Here is a 19,658-nt window from a genome sequence, read left to right on the forward strand (position 1 = left end):
CTCCTGGTTTATTAATTGAATTCTGTGAGCGATTTGAACTTATGTTCCCAAGAGCATAGCCTGGGGCTCTGGATTACCAGTATCACCTTACCGCAAACCACCATCTCCCCCAAATGACCTCAAATGGTCAGTGGCCAAATGCCTCGTCAAAAAGGCAGGTTTGAAGCAGTGTCTTAAAGGAGAACAATGTGGTAGAGAATTGGAGAGGCTTCAGTAAATAGTTCTGGAACTTAGGGTTACATTCATAGGGAGGCCATGATGTATTTGAGCAGGAGGATGAGAATTTTAAAACTGGGGCATTGCTGGAATGGGAGTCAGTGTAGATTAGTGAGCACAGGGCTGATGGTGAACTATTGCTATTACTGTACATTACTGGGTCAGTAATTTCTCTCTCTCTCCCCAGATATTGATGAGTGCGTGATTGGATTAGCCGATTGTTCACATGGATGCCTCAATGCTCGTGGATCATTTTCCTGTGTCTGTAACGCAGGCTATGAGCTGGGTGCCAATGGGAAGCAGTGCTACCGTAAGTTAACCTGTTGAGTCCTTCATACTGGTACTGGGCGGGGCAGCGGTGAGGAAAATGTCAGGATGAAGGATTATCAGACCAATCCCACTAATATACTCCTAACATTAACTCTGGACTCCTGAGTAGAATTCACTGTAAGGGAATAAATACTATTGTGTAAAACCTCTGTGATCTCACAGAAGGAGTCTGTACAGAAGGACAGAAATGGTGAAGTGTTAACAGTAACAACCTCCATGTATACACAGGGAAACATTGTAAATGCTATTCTATAAATGGAAGGTAGAACCTCATTTCTGTATTTAGGAGTCACTAAGGGATGATGTGGTGCACAGTAAAAGCAGCGATCACAACTTCTAAAGGCACAAGTAAATATATTTTATTGAGAACTAGTTAGTCCAGCTTGTGTTTTTTATCTGGTGTGGCTGGGTTGAATCCAGCTCAGGCCAAGGCGTTTAACATCTCTTTACTTCTTGGCTCTAATGGGCCTGTGTAAAATAAGTCTGAGACAGCATAAAGGAAACTTTACCTTGAATTTAACCCATACTGTGCCTGACCTGGGAGTGTTTGATGGGGCAATGTGGAGAGAGCTTTACCTGGTACCTAATGTGTACTCCACCTGCCCTGGCGGCAAAGTACAGAGGGAGCTTTAAAATGATCAAATATGCATTGGCACAATAGCTGCAGGACAGTTCCATATATTTGGCAGCTTGATCTTGTATTTTATCTCATTCGCTGTTGTTGGGACCTTGCAGTGTGAAAACTGACTGTCGTGTTTTCTACATTTCAACAGGCCTCTAAGGAGCCATGGTAGCTACCTCCTGGATGCAGGAGGGTAGTCCTTCTGGTCCCTGATCCCACCTCAGCAAAAATGGCCCAAAGTAGGGTTGGAACCGGGGATTACACTTAGTTTATTGACCATAAAACACTTTGGGATGTTGTGCTTCTGTCTCTTGGAGTTGTTTCTGAAATGATTCCAATTTTTTTATCACTTGTCTTGCCCATATGCTGAAAGGGTGGCATTTAGTTCAGTGTTTGGTCAGTTTTCAGCAGTGCATTGTGCGGGAGGTATGGTGACACACTGCTGCCATTTAGGATGTTTAATGAAAGAAAGCAGGTCAGACCTGTATTCATGTAGCACCTTTCAGCACCTCAGGATAGCCCAGGGTGCTTCACATTCATTTGTAATATAGGGCTGATTTTTCAGCCCCTGCCAGGGCCTTGTATGGTGACAGGCAGGGGCTAAAAATCACCCCACTGTCTGGCGGGCTACTTCCCGGTTCCAACCCTACTTTGGGCCATTTTTGCTGAGGTGGGATCAGGGACCAGCAGGATTACCCTCCTACATCCAGGAGGTAGCCATTATGGCTCCCTAGAGGCCTATTAATGCCATTTAAGGGAGGCCAACAGATTTCCCACTTGACCTCCAGGTTCCTGCGAGCAGTGAGGCCCTGTTTAGGTGTCTGGACGCAGTTTCCTAGCGGCAGGCCAGGGGATGAACACTCCAGGAAGGAATGCAGGGGCAGCCATCAGGCACGCTGAAGAGGGGCACTCCCCAGCTGCAAAGGCCATCTTTTAATTTAAGGTTTTAAAATGTTGGAGGGATGGCATCTCAAGCGATCCTTCCCTCACTTGACTTCCATTAAAACCTGCGGCTCCATTCAAGCTGGAAGTCTCCAGAATAATGGCAACCATTCCCTTGCTTTGTAAGTCACAATAAGTGACTGTTTTTCCCCAGGAGTGGGTTCAGCACCCAGACACAGTCCCAACCTCTGTTTCCCACCCCCCTGAGGGAAAGCTTGTCCACAATTACTATTATCATGGAGGAAAACATGGCAGACAATTTGTGCACAGCTAGGGCCTTCAAATACTAATGACATAATGGCTCGATAATCAGTTCAGATGATGTTGATTGAGGGATAAATATTGGCCAGGAATTCGGGAGAAGCTCTGCTCTTTTATAAGTATTGTACTGCTTTCAGTTTAGTTTTTGAGTTTAGGAGGAACTTCTTCACCCAAAGGGTTGTGAATCTATGTAATTCCTTGCCCAGTGAAGCAGTTGAGGCTCCTTCATTAAATGTTTTAAAGATAGAGATAGATAGTTTTTTGAAGAATAAAGGGATTAAGGGTTATGGTGTTCGAGCCGGAAAGTGGAGCTGAGTCCACAAAAGATCAGCCATGATCTCATTGAATGGCGGAGCAGTTTCGAGGGGCCAGATGGCCGACTCCTGCTCCTAGTTCTTATGTTCATACTGTGCCTGTTCAGGCAACCTGGACAAATCAGCCAGTTTACCTTTGGTGTCGCTATGGATGGCCCCAGAATAGAAATAGCATGCAAGAAGTGCGAGAGAGAGTACTGAAAGTATCCAACGGCTTCATTTACAGGAATTGAGATGGAAATCGTCAACAGTTGTGAATCAAACAACGGGGGCTGCTCCCATCACTGTCGCCACACATCCAGTGGTCCGCTATGTAGCTGCAATCAAGGCTTTCACCTGGATGCTGATCAGAAGACGTGTATAGGTAAGGCTCGACAAAGGTGATATTTCTTTAGTTGTTGGTGGTTCATGTTCATGGGCATCAGCACTGACCATTTCGATAACTTACAACAACTCAATTAAATATTGAATAGCACGCAATGGGCATGATTTTTCCACCCCGTAGCCCCCGGCACTGATCCCATTGAACCGGGTGCATATTGGGAGAGGAGCAAAACGGGTTTTGCGCCACGTACTGAGCCGATGGCGATACACTCAACCCTTGCTGGCCGTGATCTAGATAATTATATTTAAATGAGCCATGACGCTAATGTAAATAGGCACAGCCTTTTTGAGGCCGCATTCTCCCAGTAGTTCCAGGCAATAACCAACTGTGCCGGCAAGGCCTCACTCTGGTGTGGATTAGTACTGGACTCCACAAATGAAGACCAGGCATGATGGCCATTCCGGAGGAGGGTGGAGGGGGGTAGTTGGAGGCAATTGGAGGGGGATGCCAGGTTGACACTGCAGGGGCACCAGGCATAGTGCCCAGATGCCAGGTTTGCACTGCCAGGGTGCCAAGGGACAGGGTCTGAGGGGACCATGCCCACAAAATGGGGGGGTATGAAGAGGGGTTATGAGAGATGGAGAGGTGAAGGGGGGCCTGAAAAGGGGGATTGAGAGGGACGGGCCACATTGATGCCCTCCGCAACCCCATAGTGGAGTATGCCCACATGGTGGTGGGTGGGGGGGGGGGGGGTGGAAATGCACTGATGCACACGAGGATGGACAGGTGCGGGTCAGGGACACCATCATGCCAGGGTGGTGAAGGGGCTCACACGGACACACGGGGGGCAGGTAGTCCTTCTGGGGTCGAGGGTAGGTAATGTTGCACATGTCTGCAGGGGGTCATGATGTCCGTGGGTGGGGATGCATGGGGGACCCTCAAACCCACTTTGAGATCTGGGCAGCCTTTGAAAATGGCACCCCGGAGCTGGATTCTCCCCTACCCGGCGGGGCAGGGGGTCCCGGCGGGATGGAGTGGCGTGGACCACTCCAGCATCGGGCCGCCCCAAAGGTGCGGAATCCTCTGCACCTTTAGGGGCCAAGCCCTCACATTGAGGGGCTAGGCCCGCGCTGGAGTGGTTGGCGCTCCGCCGGCCAGCGGGAAAGGCCTTTGGCGCCACGCCAACCGGGGCCGAAGGGACTCCGGCAGCCGGCAAAAGTCCACGCATGCGCGGGAGCGTCAGCGGCTGCTGACATCATCCCAGCACATGTGCGGGGCGGGGGGGGGGGGGGGGAGGGGGGGGGGTCATCTCCCCGTCGGCCATCGCTGTTAGTTCCCAGGCCTCAGGAGAATTGGACACAGACATATTTAATAAGCCTAATGGCTGGGATCTTTTAACAATTCCTTCATGTATCAATACTGGTGCCCTACTTGTCCAGATGCAGATACCAATAATGTATCAATACCAATATCAAATGTGAATGATGCCAAGTGACACCTAAATCATAAACCCCATCGATACACAGCTTTGTAATCCCCTTACATGCTTCCCTGGCAGTTTTCTAGTATGCCAAGCGAAATGTGTGGGGGAATTATGTAATTCCCCTTTTGGTTTCGAGATTTGCAGAGGTTCCAAGTCCAGGTAAATGTTCAGGGTGTGAAATGTACAGAGTATCAATGAGCTGAAAATCAGTGGGGATTAGAAGCTTAGTGGCGACTAACTCCATTCTCGGCCAGAACAGCATGGCAGGAAGTTTTTTTAATATAAATTTAGATTACCCAATTATTTTTTCCAATTAAGGGGCAATTTAGCGTGGCCAATCCACCTACTCTGCACATTTTTGGGTTGTGGGGGTGAAACCCACGCAGACACGGGTAGAATGTGCAAACTCCACACGGACAGTGACCCAGAGCCGGGATCGAACCTGGGACCTCAGCGCCGTGAGGCGGTTGTGCTAACCACTAGGCCACCGTGCTGCCCTAGGCAGGAAGTTTCTTAACATGTCCCCACCCGGCCAGCATTATTTCATGTAAACCATGTATTGCTACACTCCTCACAGATCAACACAGAACAGGAGCAACTCTGAGGAAGTTCCTGGCTTGGATATATATTGGGTTCGATTCTCCGATTCCCCAGGCGCCCCATTCGCTGGCGGGGGGGGGGGGGGATTCTCTACTCCCCCCTGCTGTCAATGGACTTTCACATTGAAGCCACCCCACCGCCGGGAAAGCCACGGGCGGGTGTGCGCTGTCGACAGGAACAGAGATTCCCAACTGTCAGAGAATTCCAGCCTTTTTCTCCGACGTAGCACTTAGCTGTCAGTTTATATTGAGCTATCTCGCCTGGCTGGTATTAAAGTTACCAATGGGTCAGCCAATAAAAGCAATGTACAGCTTTTAAATACATCACAACAGAGACCAATCTCCAAAATAAGCACCTGATTGGCTGTAGAGTGTTTCAAAATGTTCTGAGGTCATGAAAGGTGCTATATAAATGCACGTTCTTTCTTTAAGTTGTTTAAATTATACGCCATTATTTGAACCCGAATCAGAATTTAAAAGCATGTTTTGATTGAGAACAAGATGTCCCCAAACCATGAGCGGATCTATCTAGCGGATCAACAGTCTCAAGTCTCGGAATTTGCTCAGAGCTGGCTGCTGAATATGTTTGGAGGGACAAAGAGAGATATGGGAAGGAAGGGGTTTGGTGAACTAACAATGCCAAGTGTGGAGAGATCTCATTTTCACGGAGGAGCAGATTGATGTTTATTTTGCTCTCATACAGATGTGGATGAGTGTGACGCCGGTGCTGGCTGCTGTCTACAGGACTGTTTCAACACTCCTGGTGGATATGAGTGTGGTTGTCATGCAGGCTATCGGCTCAGTCTGGATGGTTGCACATGTGATGGTAAGAATTGAAAGTTCAGTTATATATCTAATGTGGCTGGATTCAAACTCAATACCTACTAGTAAAGGTGCAGTATTTCTAGCCAAACGCAACAAGATAAAGACTGTCTTTTGATAACTTTACTCTCCAGTCGCCCCCTCTCAAACTTTCTTTCCTATTGATACCAGTATCATCAATCTTGTAATTTCCTTCCTCTTTCTGTTGAGCGTAAGAGAAAGGAAATGAAATACTCTTTTGGGTTATGAAGCCTGACCCATCTTTAGGTGGTTCAGCAGATGCCTGTCATCAACTCCCCTCTACCCACAACCCTTGGAAGAGAGGTAAATACAACAGAGGAATGATCATGAGAGAAGTTTAGGAATAAACTCTAGGATATTTCCTAAAACGCGAACGATGAAACTTCAGATGACCATGATGGCCAGTATCACTATTCCGTAAACCGAATATTCTCTATAACTTGAAATGTCTTCTAATTGCAGGAACCCATCCAGATCTGTTCTAATCTGTACACTCTCTGTAACCTCTAAGTCTTCCATCTTACACACTCTATCTTCTCCTTGCATCTTCGCTTTGTGGAGACCAAGATTTATTTCACCATTTCCACCTCTAACTTATCCTTTCACTGTTCCCCATTGACTCGAGCTCTTTCTCATTTTAAGGTTAAATCAATTTGCAAGAACTGTCAGATATTGTCTAATTAGCCGCTGGTAAGGCCCCAAGATTAGCTTGGCTCAGCTGATTCTCATTTTAGGGGTCAGGTAGCAGGGGGTTCAATCTCCACACAATCTAGGTTTGTCAGTGCAGTAGGGAAGGAGTGCATTATTATTGGATATGGCATTTGTTCAGATGGGATGTTAAACTTAAGCCTCACCTGTCTGCTCAGGTGTGTGCAAAAACTTCCACAGCACTCTTGAAGAACAGGGTGCTCTCTGACCAATATTCCTTTCAACCAGCACCATCAATAATAGATAATCTGATCATTTATTTTCTTGTTGGTTGTGGGACTTTACTGTGCGCAAGCTCTTTGCAAAGACTGCCTGAGTAATAATTGTGAGCAGTAACAGATCTGACTAGTGATCTATCAATTAGAACCTGTTTTGTGATCATAAGATGCTTTATAATTGTAAGTCTATTCTCAGTACAAGTTGAACTCCCAACTGGTTGAAAACTTTGTTGCTAATCTTAAGGATAAAATTAATGGGCGGGATTCTCCGTTTCTGAGACTAAGTGTTGCCGCTGTTGCAGAATTCATGGACCTTCACAACTGCAAAACTGGCGCCGAACATGGATCGATTCAGTAACTGTGGAGGGGCTAGCACCATTGCCACGTGGAACACAATCGATTCCGATGAAAAATGGTGCGTGATTTACCGGGTCCGTGATTGACGCTCGGGAGGCTGACAAGCAGCAGCCCCATTTACACATTACACTCCCCACACACACTCATCCCAGCCAACAAGATGGCACTGGTTGTGCTGGAGCACGCCCATACAGCTGATGGGTCAGCTGGGGCCAGAGGGCACCCAGTGGGGTGTCCTGGGGGGTCACCCACACGACTCGTGGCTCTAAGTTCACAGTGGGCTATTAGCGCGTGCGCAACTGCATGGCTGCCTTTCCGGCTGCGGCAATGATGTTCCGTGCCAGTCCACTCCGACCCCACGGCCCACCTCGTTACTCCCCCGTTCCTGGCAGAAGACCCCCAGCCAGCAGCACAGCTGCCAGCAAACTATGGCGATGTTGGACACTTTCTGTACCCCCTCTCCCGCAGCAGCTGCCACGCCAATTTCACGATTTTGAAAAGCACGGGTGAACTGCGCTGTTGGGAACTCAGCCCATCGGATGCAGAGCATCGTGGAAAATACTGGGTTGGGCCCGATAATGATATGCAAACGGTGCTTAGTGTACGTGCGTTTCGGACTGCATTGACGCCGCTGTCGAGGTGATGGAGAATTTTTAAAAAAATAAATGTTTTTATTCTCCATTTTCACATTTTCCTCCAAAATTTATACCCCACCCACAAACAGTAAACGGTAACAAATACAAAATCAATCCCCTTAACAATAACAACGATCCTATTCTCCCAGCACCCCAAACAACGGCCCACCTGTCAATATATGGCCGCAGCCCCTCCCCACACCTCACTCCCGTTCACTGGCCGGCTTAGACTGGCCAGCGTGGAGGCCCCCGCCCAGGTCCCTTTCCCCCTTGTCCTACCCTAGGAAAGCCCAAAAAAAAAACCTTTTAGCGCACAAACCCCGCATATCCACCTACACCCCAAAGAGCCCTCACTTCGAGTGAAAGGCCCATCACTTCCCTTGTCCAAATATATACAACACTGGCTCCTTTAGCCCATACACCCGCACGCAGTGAAACAAACAAACAAAAAAAAAGAAAATACAGTCATGAGGTTACATCGGCACGTGGCCATTTCTCAATTTCTCAGCTCTGCCACAGTCCTTCTGCCTTCGCAAACTCCTCCGCTGCTTCCGCCGTTCCAAAATAAAAGTCCTTGAGCTTGTAAGTCACCCTCAGCTTCGCTGGATATACAATGCCACACTGCACCTTGCTAATGTACAGTGCCCTCTTCACCCGGTTGAAAGCAGCCCGCCTCCTTGCCATCTCCACCGTAAAGTCCTGGTATACACATATACCAGCTCCAGCCCACTGCACCACCCGCTTCTGCTTGGCCCAGCACAGGACCTTCTCCTTCACACTGTACCTACGGAAGCACAGAGTCACTACCCTTGGCGGCTCACTCGCCTTTGGTACAGACCTCCATGACTGATGAGCCCAATTCAGTTCATATCGGGAGGGATCCTCCCCCTCCCCCAGCATCGCAGCAAAATACTCAGTCGGTCTCGGCCCTTCAACTCCTTCGGGCAGCCCCACAATCCTCAAATTCTGTCGCCCGGATCTGTTTTCCAGGTCTTCCATTTTTCCTCGCAGAGCCTTGTTCACCTCCAGCACCTTCCGCATCTCCTTCCCCATCGAGGTAGGTTGATCACCATGCTGCAATAATGTCTCCTCCACTTCCTTCAGCATCTCCCTTGCTCCCGCACCTCCGCCACTGCACTCGCCACCGCCACCGGGGAAATCGCCTCCTCCACCAGCAAACTCAAAACCTCCCTCATCTCCTTCCTCATTGTCTCCATGTATTTTATAAACTGCCTTTCGAATTCCGCAGCCATTACCGTAGTTATTTCTTCAGCCGTAAGCAATGCCCCGGTGCTCCAGCCTCCATTTTCCTTGGTGACCCTGCGGTGACCTTTCTACTCCCCAACGAACTTTCAGCTGTTTTCACAGCTGTTTTCTTACTGGACCTCGACATATCCCTTCCCTGTACTTTCTCCTGGCCTTCACCGTCTTCGCTGCCCCTAGGACCGGGCGTTAATCCCCGACAATGCCATTCCCGAACGGGAGCCCTCCAACACGCGGCTGCCTCCCGCCCGCCGTCACCGGAAGTCAGCCGTCACCCCTTCTCCAATGGCCTTTGAAATGAAATGAAAATGAGATGAAATGAAAATTGCTTATTGTCACGAGTCCGCTTCAATGAAGTTACTGTGAAAAGCCCCTAGTCGCCACATTCCGGCGCCTGTCCGGGGAGGCTGGTACGGGAATCGAACCGTGCTGCTGGCCTGCTTGGTCTGCTGTAAAAGCCAGCGATTTAGCCGAGTGAGCTAAACCAGCCCTGTTGTGAGATCTTTTCACAGTTGTTCCCTGTGCTGCTAGAATTCAGCTTTCATAAAGGCCCTCAAATCAGCTTGAGGCCTTTAAGCTCGCCCTTCCCCCGCCTGCATGCTGGAAGAGGCTTTTGTCTCTGCTGTAGCTTCATCCAAATCTTTCACTGTTTCTGCGGGTCTGGTAACCAAGAAACATACCATTCCTGGGGGAAAGTATTCCTCCAACATCAAAATTCCACCCCGTATTGCTTAAAAAAGAGCTCTTTTCTGTAACCTTGGGCAGGAGCTGCCTTGTGTGTGACCACTTACTCCATGGTGCACACCGGAAGCCAAGGTGATAGAGAATTGTGTCAAATCGGTGCCTGCCACGATTTTAGTGCAGAAACCTATTCTCCGCCCAAACGAGTTTCGCGATTTTGCCGTCAGCCAATGGAGAATCCCGCCCAATGTGTCTGTTATTTAGATTTGCCTGTGTTTACATACATAGAATTTACAGTGCGGAAGGAGGCCATTTGGCCCATCGAGTCTGCACCGGCTCTTGGAAAGAGCATCCTACCCAAGGTCAATACCTCCACCCTATCCCCATAACCCAGTAGCCCCACCCAACACGAAGGGCAATTTTGGACACTAAGGGAAATTTAGCATGGCCACTCCACCTAACCTGCACATCTTTGGACTGTGGGAGGAAACCGGAGTACCCGGAGGAAACCCACGCACACACGGGGAGGATGTGCAGACTCCGCACAGACGGTGACCCAAGCCGGAATCGAACCTGGGACCCTGGAGCTGTGAAGGGATTGTGCTATCCACAATGCTACCGTGCTGCCCTATAGGTTAGCTTGTACTTTATATTTCCCTGTTTTATGGTTTGCCTGTGCTTTAGGTGAGCCTGTACTTTAGGTTAGCCCGTAATTTAGGGTTGCTTTCACTTTAGTTTTATCTGTATTTCATACATCCCTGTGTTTTAGGTTTAGCTGTAATATAGGCTTGCCTGTGTTTTATAGTTTAGATGCATCTGTACTTTAGGTCTGCCGGTGCAATAGCTTTTCCTGTACATTGGAGCTGCCTGGACATTTTCACCAAAGAGAGGAAATTCACCCATTACATTTTTCATGCATCTAGGATTACATTTCTTCCAGAGCAGAATGTATTCAGCCCAATTTGCTACTAAACCTAACTGAGTTGGCAAACTAGGACGGTGCTCACTGCTGAGACCCATCTCCTGTGATTATCGGACTGTTGATGTTGGACAGGAGTCAGTGGTTGTGAAGCAACAAAGCAAAACAAAAATAGAACATTTCAATTTTGAAAACTTGTAACAATCAGCTGTGCGAGCATTTGAGAAATTGTTGATGTGAATGTTAATGGGACAGCAGGTTCCAGCTGCTGTTCCTGCACCAAAATCAGTTCCAACTGGAGGTAAGGGATTTATTTCCTTGTCCCTGGATTTGGTAATTGAAAATCCTGCCCCAAATTTACTTTGAAATGATGCATGTACTTTCCCAAGTCCCATGGTAATGTGAAAGCTTTGTGCACTTTAATTTCAGTCAGATTTGAGACAAACTCAGATTTATTTCATAAGAAATGATTTCCTTTTTAACCCTTTGAAGGTTTTGGTAATCATTTTTAGAATTTGTTGCCTTTCCTTTGAGTAGTCTCCATCACATATTCTTCCTTCTTTAACTAAACTAGGCAACAGCCGAGGTAGTGCTGTGAGGAGAGTGAATATTTCCAATGTTTCCCGGCCTTATTAGCCAATGAGCCACTGGTGTTCCTGGATGAAATGGATCGAGTTATTAACATTTTATGAGAACGCGGGTTGTCAAATCTTTTGTGTGGTCCTTAAGGTTGCCAATCCTCCAGGATTGGCCTGGAGTGTCCAGGGATTGAAGGTCATTCTCCAGGATAATGCTGCATGCAAACCTGGAGAAAAATTATTGGGACATTTAAAAAGATTGTTTCTTTAAATTCTCTTGGAACATTTCACTTCACCAGGTATAAAAATATTGAAAATGGGGTTATGGGGGGGAGAAATGGCTGTTTGACTGCCAGTTGAGCTTTATTCAATTATACTGGTAATGAGTCTTTTTGCTTTCCTATTGGTGTAAGAAGGAATCACAAGAATGGATGTAGTGGCTGATGGAGCATGAGGGCAAGTCATGTGATGAAACCTCCTGCAATACATTTAATCACAGTTGGCAACCCTAGTGGACACACCGCATCCCCTCACAAATATAGACACGGTTGGCACATTCCAAGGAACCTCCTGATAATATTGACATCTTCGCTCAACTTCCTCCAAATACTGGCACCTTCCCAGAACCTCCCTCTAACTATTGCCATGTTCACGGGAACCCGAGCAAATATTGACTAATTCCCAGGAACGCCCTGAACATATTAAAACGCACTGAGGCTGAGGTTTGATCATGGATCTGTACCTGTCTGAAATTCAATGAATACAAAAGCAAAATACTAAGTATGTTAGAGATCTGAAATACAATAGAACGCCCAAAAATAGATATTTGGTAATACAGAACTTGAATATTGCTGAAATCCTTTGTCACAGCTCTTTTGTTTCATTCACATCCGGACCATTTGCAAGAATACCAGTGTGAGGAGAAACAACAAATTTATACCGTATGTGGAGAGAGTGCTGATTGGTTGGAAAGTATACCCTGATTTGTAGTCGCGTTGGCATGGAGAATGTACTAGTTGATGGTGACTGACAGTTAACTGCCAAGCAGTGTTTGAAATTTAAACCAGGCTACTTGAATCTGATCGATCTGATCGATCAAGCCATTTCCCTCGGGAGTGAATCAGCAAATGGCTGTCATTTATTTTGCTCAGCTGGAAAAGGTGCAATGTGTCTATATGTTATTTTGTCTGCAAAGAGCAGGGTCCTCTTTTATATATATATATATAACTTCCGGTACAGGTAGATATGCCACACCGTGACCCCAACTGACAATCTTAAATTGGTTGTCAGAATAATTCTTAGCACACTGAGCATTATTTAGCAAATGTTGTCCAATCGTGGAATCACATTTAATGTTGGGCACTGTGTTTTGAGTTTTAATTATAATCTTTATAAGTGTCACAAGTAGGCTCACATTAACACTGCAATGAAGTTACTGTGAAGGCCTGGGCTGGTTGGGTATGGTCTGTATCTTGCCCGCTGCAAACAGTGGAAATGACAAGATGTATGATACAATCCACCAATTGTTTGGGTGTATGGCCTACATCACACTGGCACTGAAATTCATATACCACATTACTCATTCATGTGATAGGCAGAATGCCTTTTTGGCTTGACGGCAGCATCCTGTTCTGAGCTATGTTTCAGGTCAGTGATTTATCATCAAAACAGTTCTGTTAAGTTCTTCATCCTGAAACTCTGTTTCTCTCTCTACAGCTGCTGCCTGATCTACTAAGTATTTCCAGCACATTCTGTTGGTAATAAAATCTCGTAAGATTCATAATGAATCTGAACCATCCTTCAATATTACCAAAGAGAAAATGCTGAAAAATCTCAGCAGGTCTGGCAGCATCTGTAGGGAGAGAAATGAGCTAATATTTCGAGTCCAGATGACCCTTTGTCCAACATTAGCTTTCCAGGAATGCCTATCCTGAAGAAGTACTGCTCTTCTCTCCGACAGGATTTCTGTATGGCCCTCCCCCACTATCCACCTTCACTGCTTTCCATTTCTCTCTTACTGTTGGACAAGGTATTTACCAAGACTCGCTTCCACAGCCATATTTCCTTCCTTAGTGACTGTCTTCGTCTCCGACGGAGCTTTGACAAAGGGTCATCTGGACTCGAAACGCTAGTTCTTTTCTCTCTCTACAGATGCTGCCAGACCTGCTGAGATTTTCTCGCATTTTCTCTTTGGTTTCAGATTCCAGCATCCGCAGTAATTTGCTTTTATCCTGCGATATTACCCATCAGTTTTGCAATGGGAGAAAAACAGCTAATTTAGTTCAAGTGGGATTCTTTATCCCAGTTTGTGGATGAGCATAGAATGTCACACCAATAATGGAGGAATTATTTCACAAGAAAGGAAGCCACCCTGAGTGCACTCCATTACAATGTGTTCTTTCGAGATGAAGAACCTTGAGTCTTGGCCCATACTGCAGACAAGATAAATCAAAAAGTGACGATTAGTGATTAAAAAAACGCCTGAAGATTTTTAGCAAGATGAATCACTGATATACCAAGCTGACCATTTGATATAATTCAGGCAGTTTACTTTAGTCTTGATGAAGTGCATCAATATTCACTTCCATTGCAGCTGATTCTTTCTTACTCCAATGAGAGCTTTGAAATTAGTCGAGTGATGAGTGGAAGCTTTTCTGATATCCACGCTGACGTCTCTTTGCATTTTCTTTTCAGATGTTGATGAATGCATCGCAGAAAATGACATCTGCGAGCACACCTGCCACAACACAGCTGGATCCTTCCAGTGTTTCTGCAATATCGGACACAAGCTGGAGGAAGATCGGAAGAGCTGTGCACGTATGTTTCAGTCTGGCATGGACAGTTTCTCAGATAGGATTTCATATCGGCCGAACTACCAATGTTTCATTTTGCAAAGCCCAGGTCACCTTGAAATGTTGTGGAGGTGCCGGCGTTGGACTAGGGTGAGCACAGTAAGAAGTCTTACAACACCAGGTTAAAATCCAACAGGTTTGTTTCAAACACCAGCTTTCGGAGCACTGCTCCTTCCTCAGGTGAATCCTGAGGTCACCTGAGGAAGGAGCAGTGCTCTGAAAGCTAGTGTTTGAAACAAACCTGTTGGACTTTAACCTGGTGTTGTAAGACTTCTTACTATGCTCACCTTGAAATGAGTTAGGAAGCTTGCCAAAGGCAGGTGAATAGTGGGACAGTGGCCGTGGGATAGATGCTGACTATTCAATGAGATAGTGACTTCTGTCCAAGCTCAGTCTGGCCATGTGAAGATCCAAAATGGATGTTAAACTATTGCTACAAGATTTCCAACAACAACAATTTATAATGCATCTTTAACATAGGGAAACTTTTCAAAGTGCTTTACAGACAACGTGTGACACCGAGTTACATAAAAGGATAGCGGGCTAACGTTTCCTGGCCCGGTGACATCCGGCTTGGGGATGGGAGGAAGGGGAATGGTAAAATAGTGCCGGGCCGCATTGGGACTTCTCACTGATGCATTCCCACTTCCTAGGGGTGAAATAAAAAATGAATCAGATGCACATGGAGATGGACTGCCAATTATGATAGTTAGGATTCTATTTAGGAGCAATTGTGCAGCCACACCAGCATTTTGACCCAAGAGGTCACCAGCTGAATGCAGGGGGACTACCTGCAGCAGAGAGGGAGTGTTTCAGGGCCAGAGACTCCGTCCCCTAACGATAGGACATGGACAGGAAAGGCCATACCCATGGCCCAAACAATTTCTCGAGAGAGAGAGGTTGGCCCTCTGCTCCAAGGGGCCAACTAGCATTGACCTTCAGAATTTTTCATTCAAATTTATGCCTCTGAAAGTGCCCTTGTAGTGTTGAACCTGGCTCCACAGCATCCACCTCTCCCAGTGAGGAAACTCAGAACTGCCACCCTCTAATTTGCTCTGTAGCATTGGGAGCCCATTGATGGCACGTACAGCGGCAGCCAATGAGAAGGCCTCCTTCAAGATTACACCTTCAGCTGAGCTACCGGCAAACCTGGGCCCAGGATCCCCTTTGGTTCTGAATCAGGGACACGTAGCCGATGGGAAATTCCAGACCCTCCAAGAAAGGTGACAAAGTGCCTGAAAGAAGGAGTAAGGTAAAGAGGATTAAGGTGGGAATTTCAGAGTTTAGAACGTTGAAGGCACAGCTGCCAATGATGAAGTGATTAAAATCGGGGATGAGCAAATGGTCAAGGCTGGATACATCGAGATCTGAATCAGGGTGCTGAATCTCAAGCCTGGTCCTTGTGTTCTTGGGGCAGCACCCTGGCGCAGTGGTTAGCACTGCTGCCTCACAGCACCGGGGACCCGGGTTCGATTCCAGCTGTGGGTGACTGCCTGTGTGGATCCTGTACGTTCTCTCCGTTTCTGCGTGAGTTTCCGCCGGGTGCTCTGGTTTCCTCCCACAGTCCAAAATTAGGTGGATTGGCCATGCTAAATTACCCTTTAATATGCAAAGATGTGCAGGTTAAATGTGATTCCGGGGATAGGGCAGGGAATTGGCCGTGGTAGGGTGCTCCTTTGGAGGGTGGGTGCAGATTTGATGGGTCAAGTGGCCTCATTCTGCACTGAGGATTGTATGGACCTGCAGCACAATACTAAGTTGGTTTAAAATGGCAAAGTCACTCAAAAATACCAGAGGAAAGCTGGTATGGGAAAACTGCCACATTGCTACTGTAGAGGGAGCTATTCTGTGGTGTACTGAGGTAAGGGGAGCTTTCCCCTGCATCTAACCACACTCTGTGTCCCACCATGCAGCAGAAAGCTTGGTCACTAGTGGGGCTTGTCACAAATTCCCACCATAGTTTTAGCGGGAGATGAGGGAAAAGCCAGGAAAAAAAGCATAAACACTAATGGCAGCTTCTCCTCGAGGGTTTTTGCTGAAATTATAGTGGGTGCTCATGAGAATCCCTTCCTCACTCAGGATGTCTATGCTGTTGGGTTCCCCGATTGCTGAATGTTATATATTGAATAGCTAAGCAAATCAGGCTTCGTTGATCCAACAGGATGTGCATCGATGGACTTTAGATGAGGCGGCAAACTGGGTAGATTCTTTGAAGTCAAAGGGCGCAATTCTCCGCACTCACGACGGTGCGGAGAATAGCGGGGTTCGTAAAACTTTACGGCCACGCTAGTCTGACACCCTCCCGCTATTCTCTCCCCCCCCCGCCCGACTCCCGATACGAATCACTGCCGCCGTTTTTTTACGGCCAGCAGCGATTCTCAGCTGGCCGATGGGCCGAGTTCCCAGCCCTTTACGGCTGTTTTTACGAACGGCAAACACACCTCGTCTGGCCGTTCGTAAAAACGGCCGTAAAGTGCCGATTTTGAAAACCATGGCACCGATTGGCACGGCAGTACCACAGCCGTGCCAAGGGTGCCATGGGCCCGCGATTGGTGGGCACCAATCGCGGGCAGCGGGTCCGATACCCGCGCACTCTTTGTCCTTCCGCCGCTCCGCTGTATCACTTCGCGGGGCGGCTGAGGGGCATCCCGGCCCGCGCATGCGCGGGTTGCGCGCAAATGCGCGATGACGTCATCCGCGCATGCGCGGGTTGGAGTCTTCCAATCCGCGCATGCGCGGCTGACGTCATGTGACGCGTTAGCCGGCGCAAACTCTGGCAAGCGGGCTTAACGAAATTCGAATCGGTTCCCGGTCGGGGAGGGGGGGAGCTGGCGTCAAACCCGCCCGGATTTGACGCCAGCCTTACGATTTCTCCTTCTCTGGGAGAATCGCGCCCAAAGTTTCTCTGAAGAAATCTAAGAGAGCAGGGTCAACAAAACCAGGATGATCTTGGTTCTGTGAGGTCGAATGGCTACATCCATAAATGCCTTTTATTTCGAACAGTGTAGGCTTGCAATAATAAACTGCGGGCCACATGCTTGGCGGCATGCGGGCAGGGCCCATGAATGGGGCTGAGTGATGAGGGGGTGGGCACCTGTTGGGACCATAGCTCTAGTGTGCTGTGGGTCCTGTGTGTGGCACACAGGCTGTGGCAACCAGTCTGGGGCAGGATGGAGGGCAGCAGCAAGGCAGTAGGCAGGCAGGGCTTGGAGACAGCTGTTACTCCTGTGGCTTTGGATTCTGGCCTGCATGGCACGTATACTGCTAATCCTGGCAGCCTGGGTTGTGTCCTTTGGCTACACTTACAGTAGTCCTGCGGCTGATTCTTGTAGTTCTCGGGGGAGGCTTCCCTGGTACTTATAGAGTTATTTGGCCATCTTTTGAGATGCCAGTATGTTCTTGTTGCATGTTGAGTTGGGGGTGAGTGAGGCACATTGGAGCCTTTGCTGGGAATGTTGGCTTTTCTGTAAGAGGTCCCCCCCCCTCAACTCCCCAACCTGGAACGCTTGGAGTTCTTGTGTATTTTTCTCAGCTTTCTGCAAGTATAGTGCTAATTCTATTGCCCTTTTGAGGTCGACGGTGGGCTCTGCCAACAAATTTTTCTTATCGCGACATTATTGATCCCACACATGAGTCGGCCGTGTAGCATCTTGGTCAGAAATGCACCAAACCCGCAGTATATGGCCAGCTTTCTTAATCTAGCCAGGAATTCTGTCACGGGTTCTCCAGGGGTCCTCTCAGCCATGTTAAATGTTGGAGGATTACAAACAGCTTTGGATTATAATGGTTCTTCACTACATCCACAAGCTCATAGTGTCAGAGCTGTAGGATTAGTTAAACTCTTAATAATGCTGAATGTCAGGGCCCTGCATGCTGTCAAAAGGATTACTTTATAATAATAATTTGTATTATTATCACAAGTAGACTTATATTAACACTGCAATGAAGTTATTGTGAAGATCCCCTAGTCACCACGCTCCGGCATACATCCGGCTTTCTGGGGCCAGTCCTCCACATTTGCATTATAAGGCTTAAGCTTCCCAAACAAGTGCATTTCCGGGTTTTTCTTTTCGTTTTTGTTTATTTTTTAAAATATTTTATTCAGGACATTTTCCATTTTATAAGCAAAACACAAAACTCATTGAACATTATACAATTCTACTTATAAATACCAAGCCCACCAGACCAACCTATATGCCCCATTTTATATTCACAACACAACCCCCCCCCCCCCCAGCAAACACCCCCCCCCCCCCCCCCCCCCCCCAGCAACCCCCAACTCTTGAAGAAAGAGTTGATGCTTTGTTTCTTACCAGAGTTGTCGTTAGGGAGTTTCGAAACGGCTGTTCAGAATCCCGTTCATGATCCTCGTCGCCAATGTAATAATTCCAGAAGCGGCAGAGTGAAAGTCCAAACGGACTTTTTCAACTGAAGATAAAGCCCCTACCACGGCACACAAAACAGAAGTCGCAGCCCAGGACTATCGGGAACTGTTGGCCCGGGTCCTGGAGCTACATTTAAAGTTCCTGCTTACAAGCTCCAGCTGGGCAGATCTCCACCCTCTCATTGGGCAATGCGTAAGCTATGAATCCCATGGGGAGATCAATCAGCCATCCCCCCTGGTCCTCATGAGGGTTACCACAAACATTGACTTTATTTTAAAAAGTAGTCTATTTGTGATTTGGGACAACCTGGAGATGTGAAAATGCTACATAAATACCAATTCTCTTCCTTACCTTTACCTCCAAACCCAGCTCAAGCGCTCTCACACCTTGCCCGGCTTCAGTGGCAACATTGCTGAGCAGAGCTCACATTTCACTCAAATCTGTTTGCTAAGCAATCTCTACCTCAATGTAACTTTTATTAAACAAGAGAACAACATATTATTTCCATATGTAATCCCTGTGGAAGGTTTATTTTCCCTATTACCCGTAGTTCTATTAACCTCGCTGTCCTCATCGGTTTTCAGCCCTGTACCTCTGCTGTGTTGGGTATTTTTTTTACGTCTCTCTTGACTCCAGTTGTTTTTGGCTGGAGCTTTTCACTGCAGAGTACAAGACTGTCGCCAGCACAGCTTCGCATGTTCCTCTTTTTACTCGATCTGTCATTTCAGACCCTGCCGAATATTAATGATATTGCGCTTATTTGTTTGACTGAAATGGCCCTCTCAACTTCAGGCAAAACTCTGCCAAAGTAAAGCTGCCGAATAAGCAGTACGCACAGAAATAAAACTCGGTCCAGCTGCTTCTCTTGTCAGTCCCTCAGCAGTTTGTCGCAATTAGACATTTTGTCAAATTCCAAGAACGGAAGTCTATTATGACACAAATATTTTAGGCATGCTTTTAAGGACAATGGAAAGAGAATAAATGTTTAACCAGGATATGGATAACAAGAACATGTTTTCTTTATTATTTGAATTATTTGAAGATATGTTTGTCATTCTGAAGAGCCTCTCTGTGGTTATACATTGTGGACTCCAACACATTAAATTGACCAACCTTAACCACCATTC

The 19,658-nt window shown here is 47.2% G+C and overlaps 1 protein-coding gene across 4 annotated transcripts in view; it reads left to right on the forward strand.

Annotated features, from left to right (window-relative positions):
- Positions 1-19,658, forward strand: part of LOC119979502 (multiple epidermal growth factor-like domains protein 6) — a 451,484-nt gene that overhangs the window by 340,337 nt on the left and 91,489 nt on the right. For all 4 annotated transcript variants that reach the window (XM_038821813.1, XM_038821816.1, XM_038821815.1 and 1 more), the window contains 4 exons: positions 404-526; positions 2,912-3,049; positions 5,796-5,918; positions 13,989-14,111. In XM_038821813.1, the coding sequence (XP_038677741.1) occupies positions 404-526; positions 2,912-3,049; positions 5,796-5,918; positions 13,989-14,111 (507 nt within the window). The remainder of the gene's footprint in view (positions 1-403; positions 527-2,911; positions 3,050-5,795; positions 5,919-13,988; positions 14,112-19,658) is intronic.

This window comes from Scyliorhinus canicula, chromosome 16 (assembly GCF_902713615.1).
Source record: "Scyliorhinus canicula chromosome 16, sScyCan1.1, whole genome shotgun sequence".
In the NCBI taxonomy this organism is placed as follows: domain Eukaryota; kingdom Metazoa; phylum Chordata; class Chondrichthyes; order Carcharhiniformes; family Scyliorhinidae; genus Scyliorhinus; species Scyliorhinus canicula.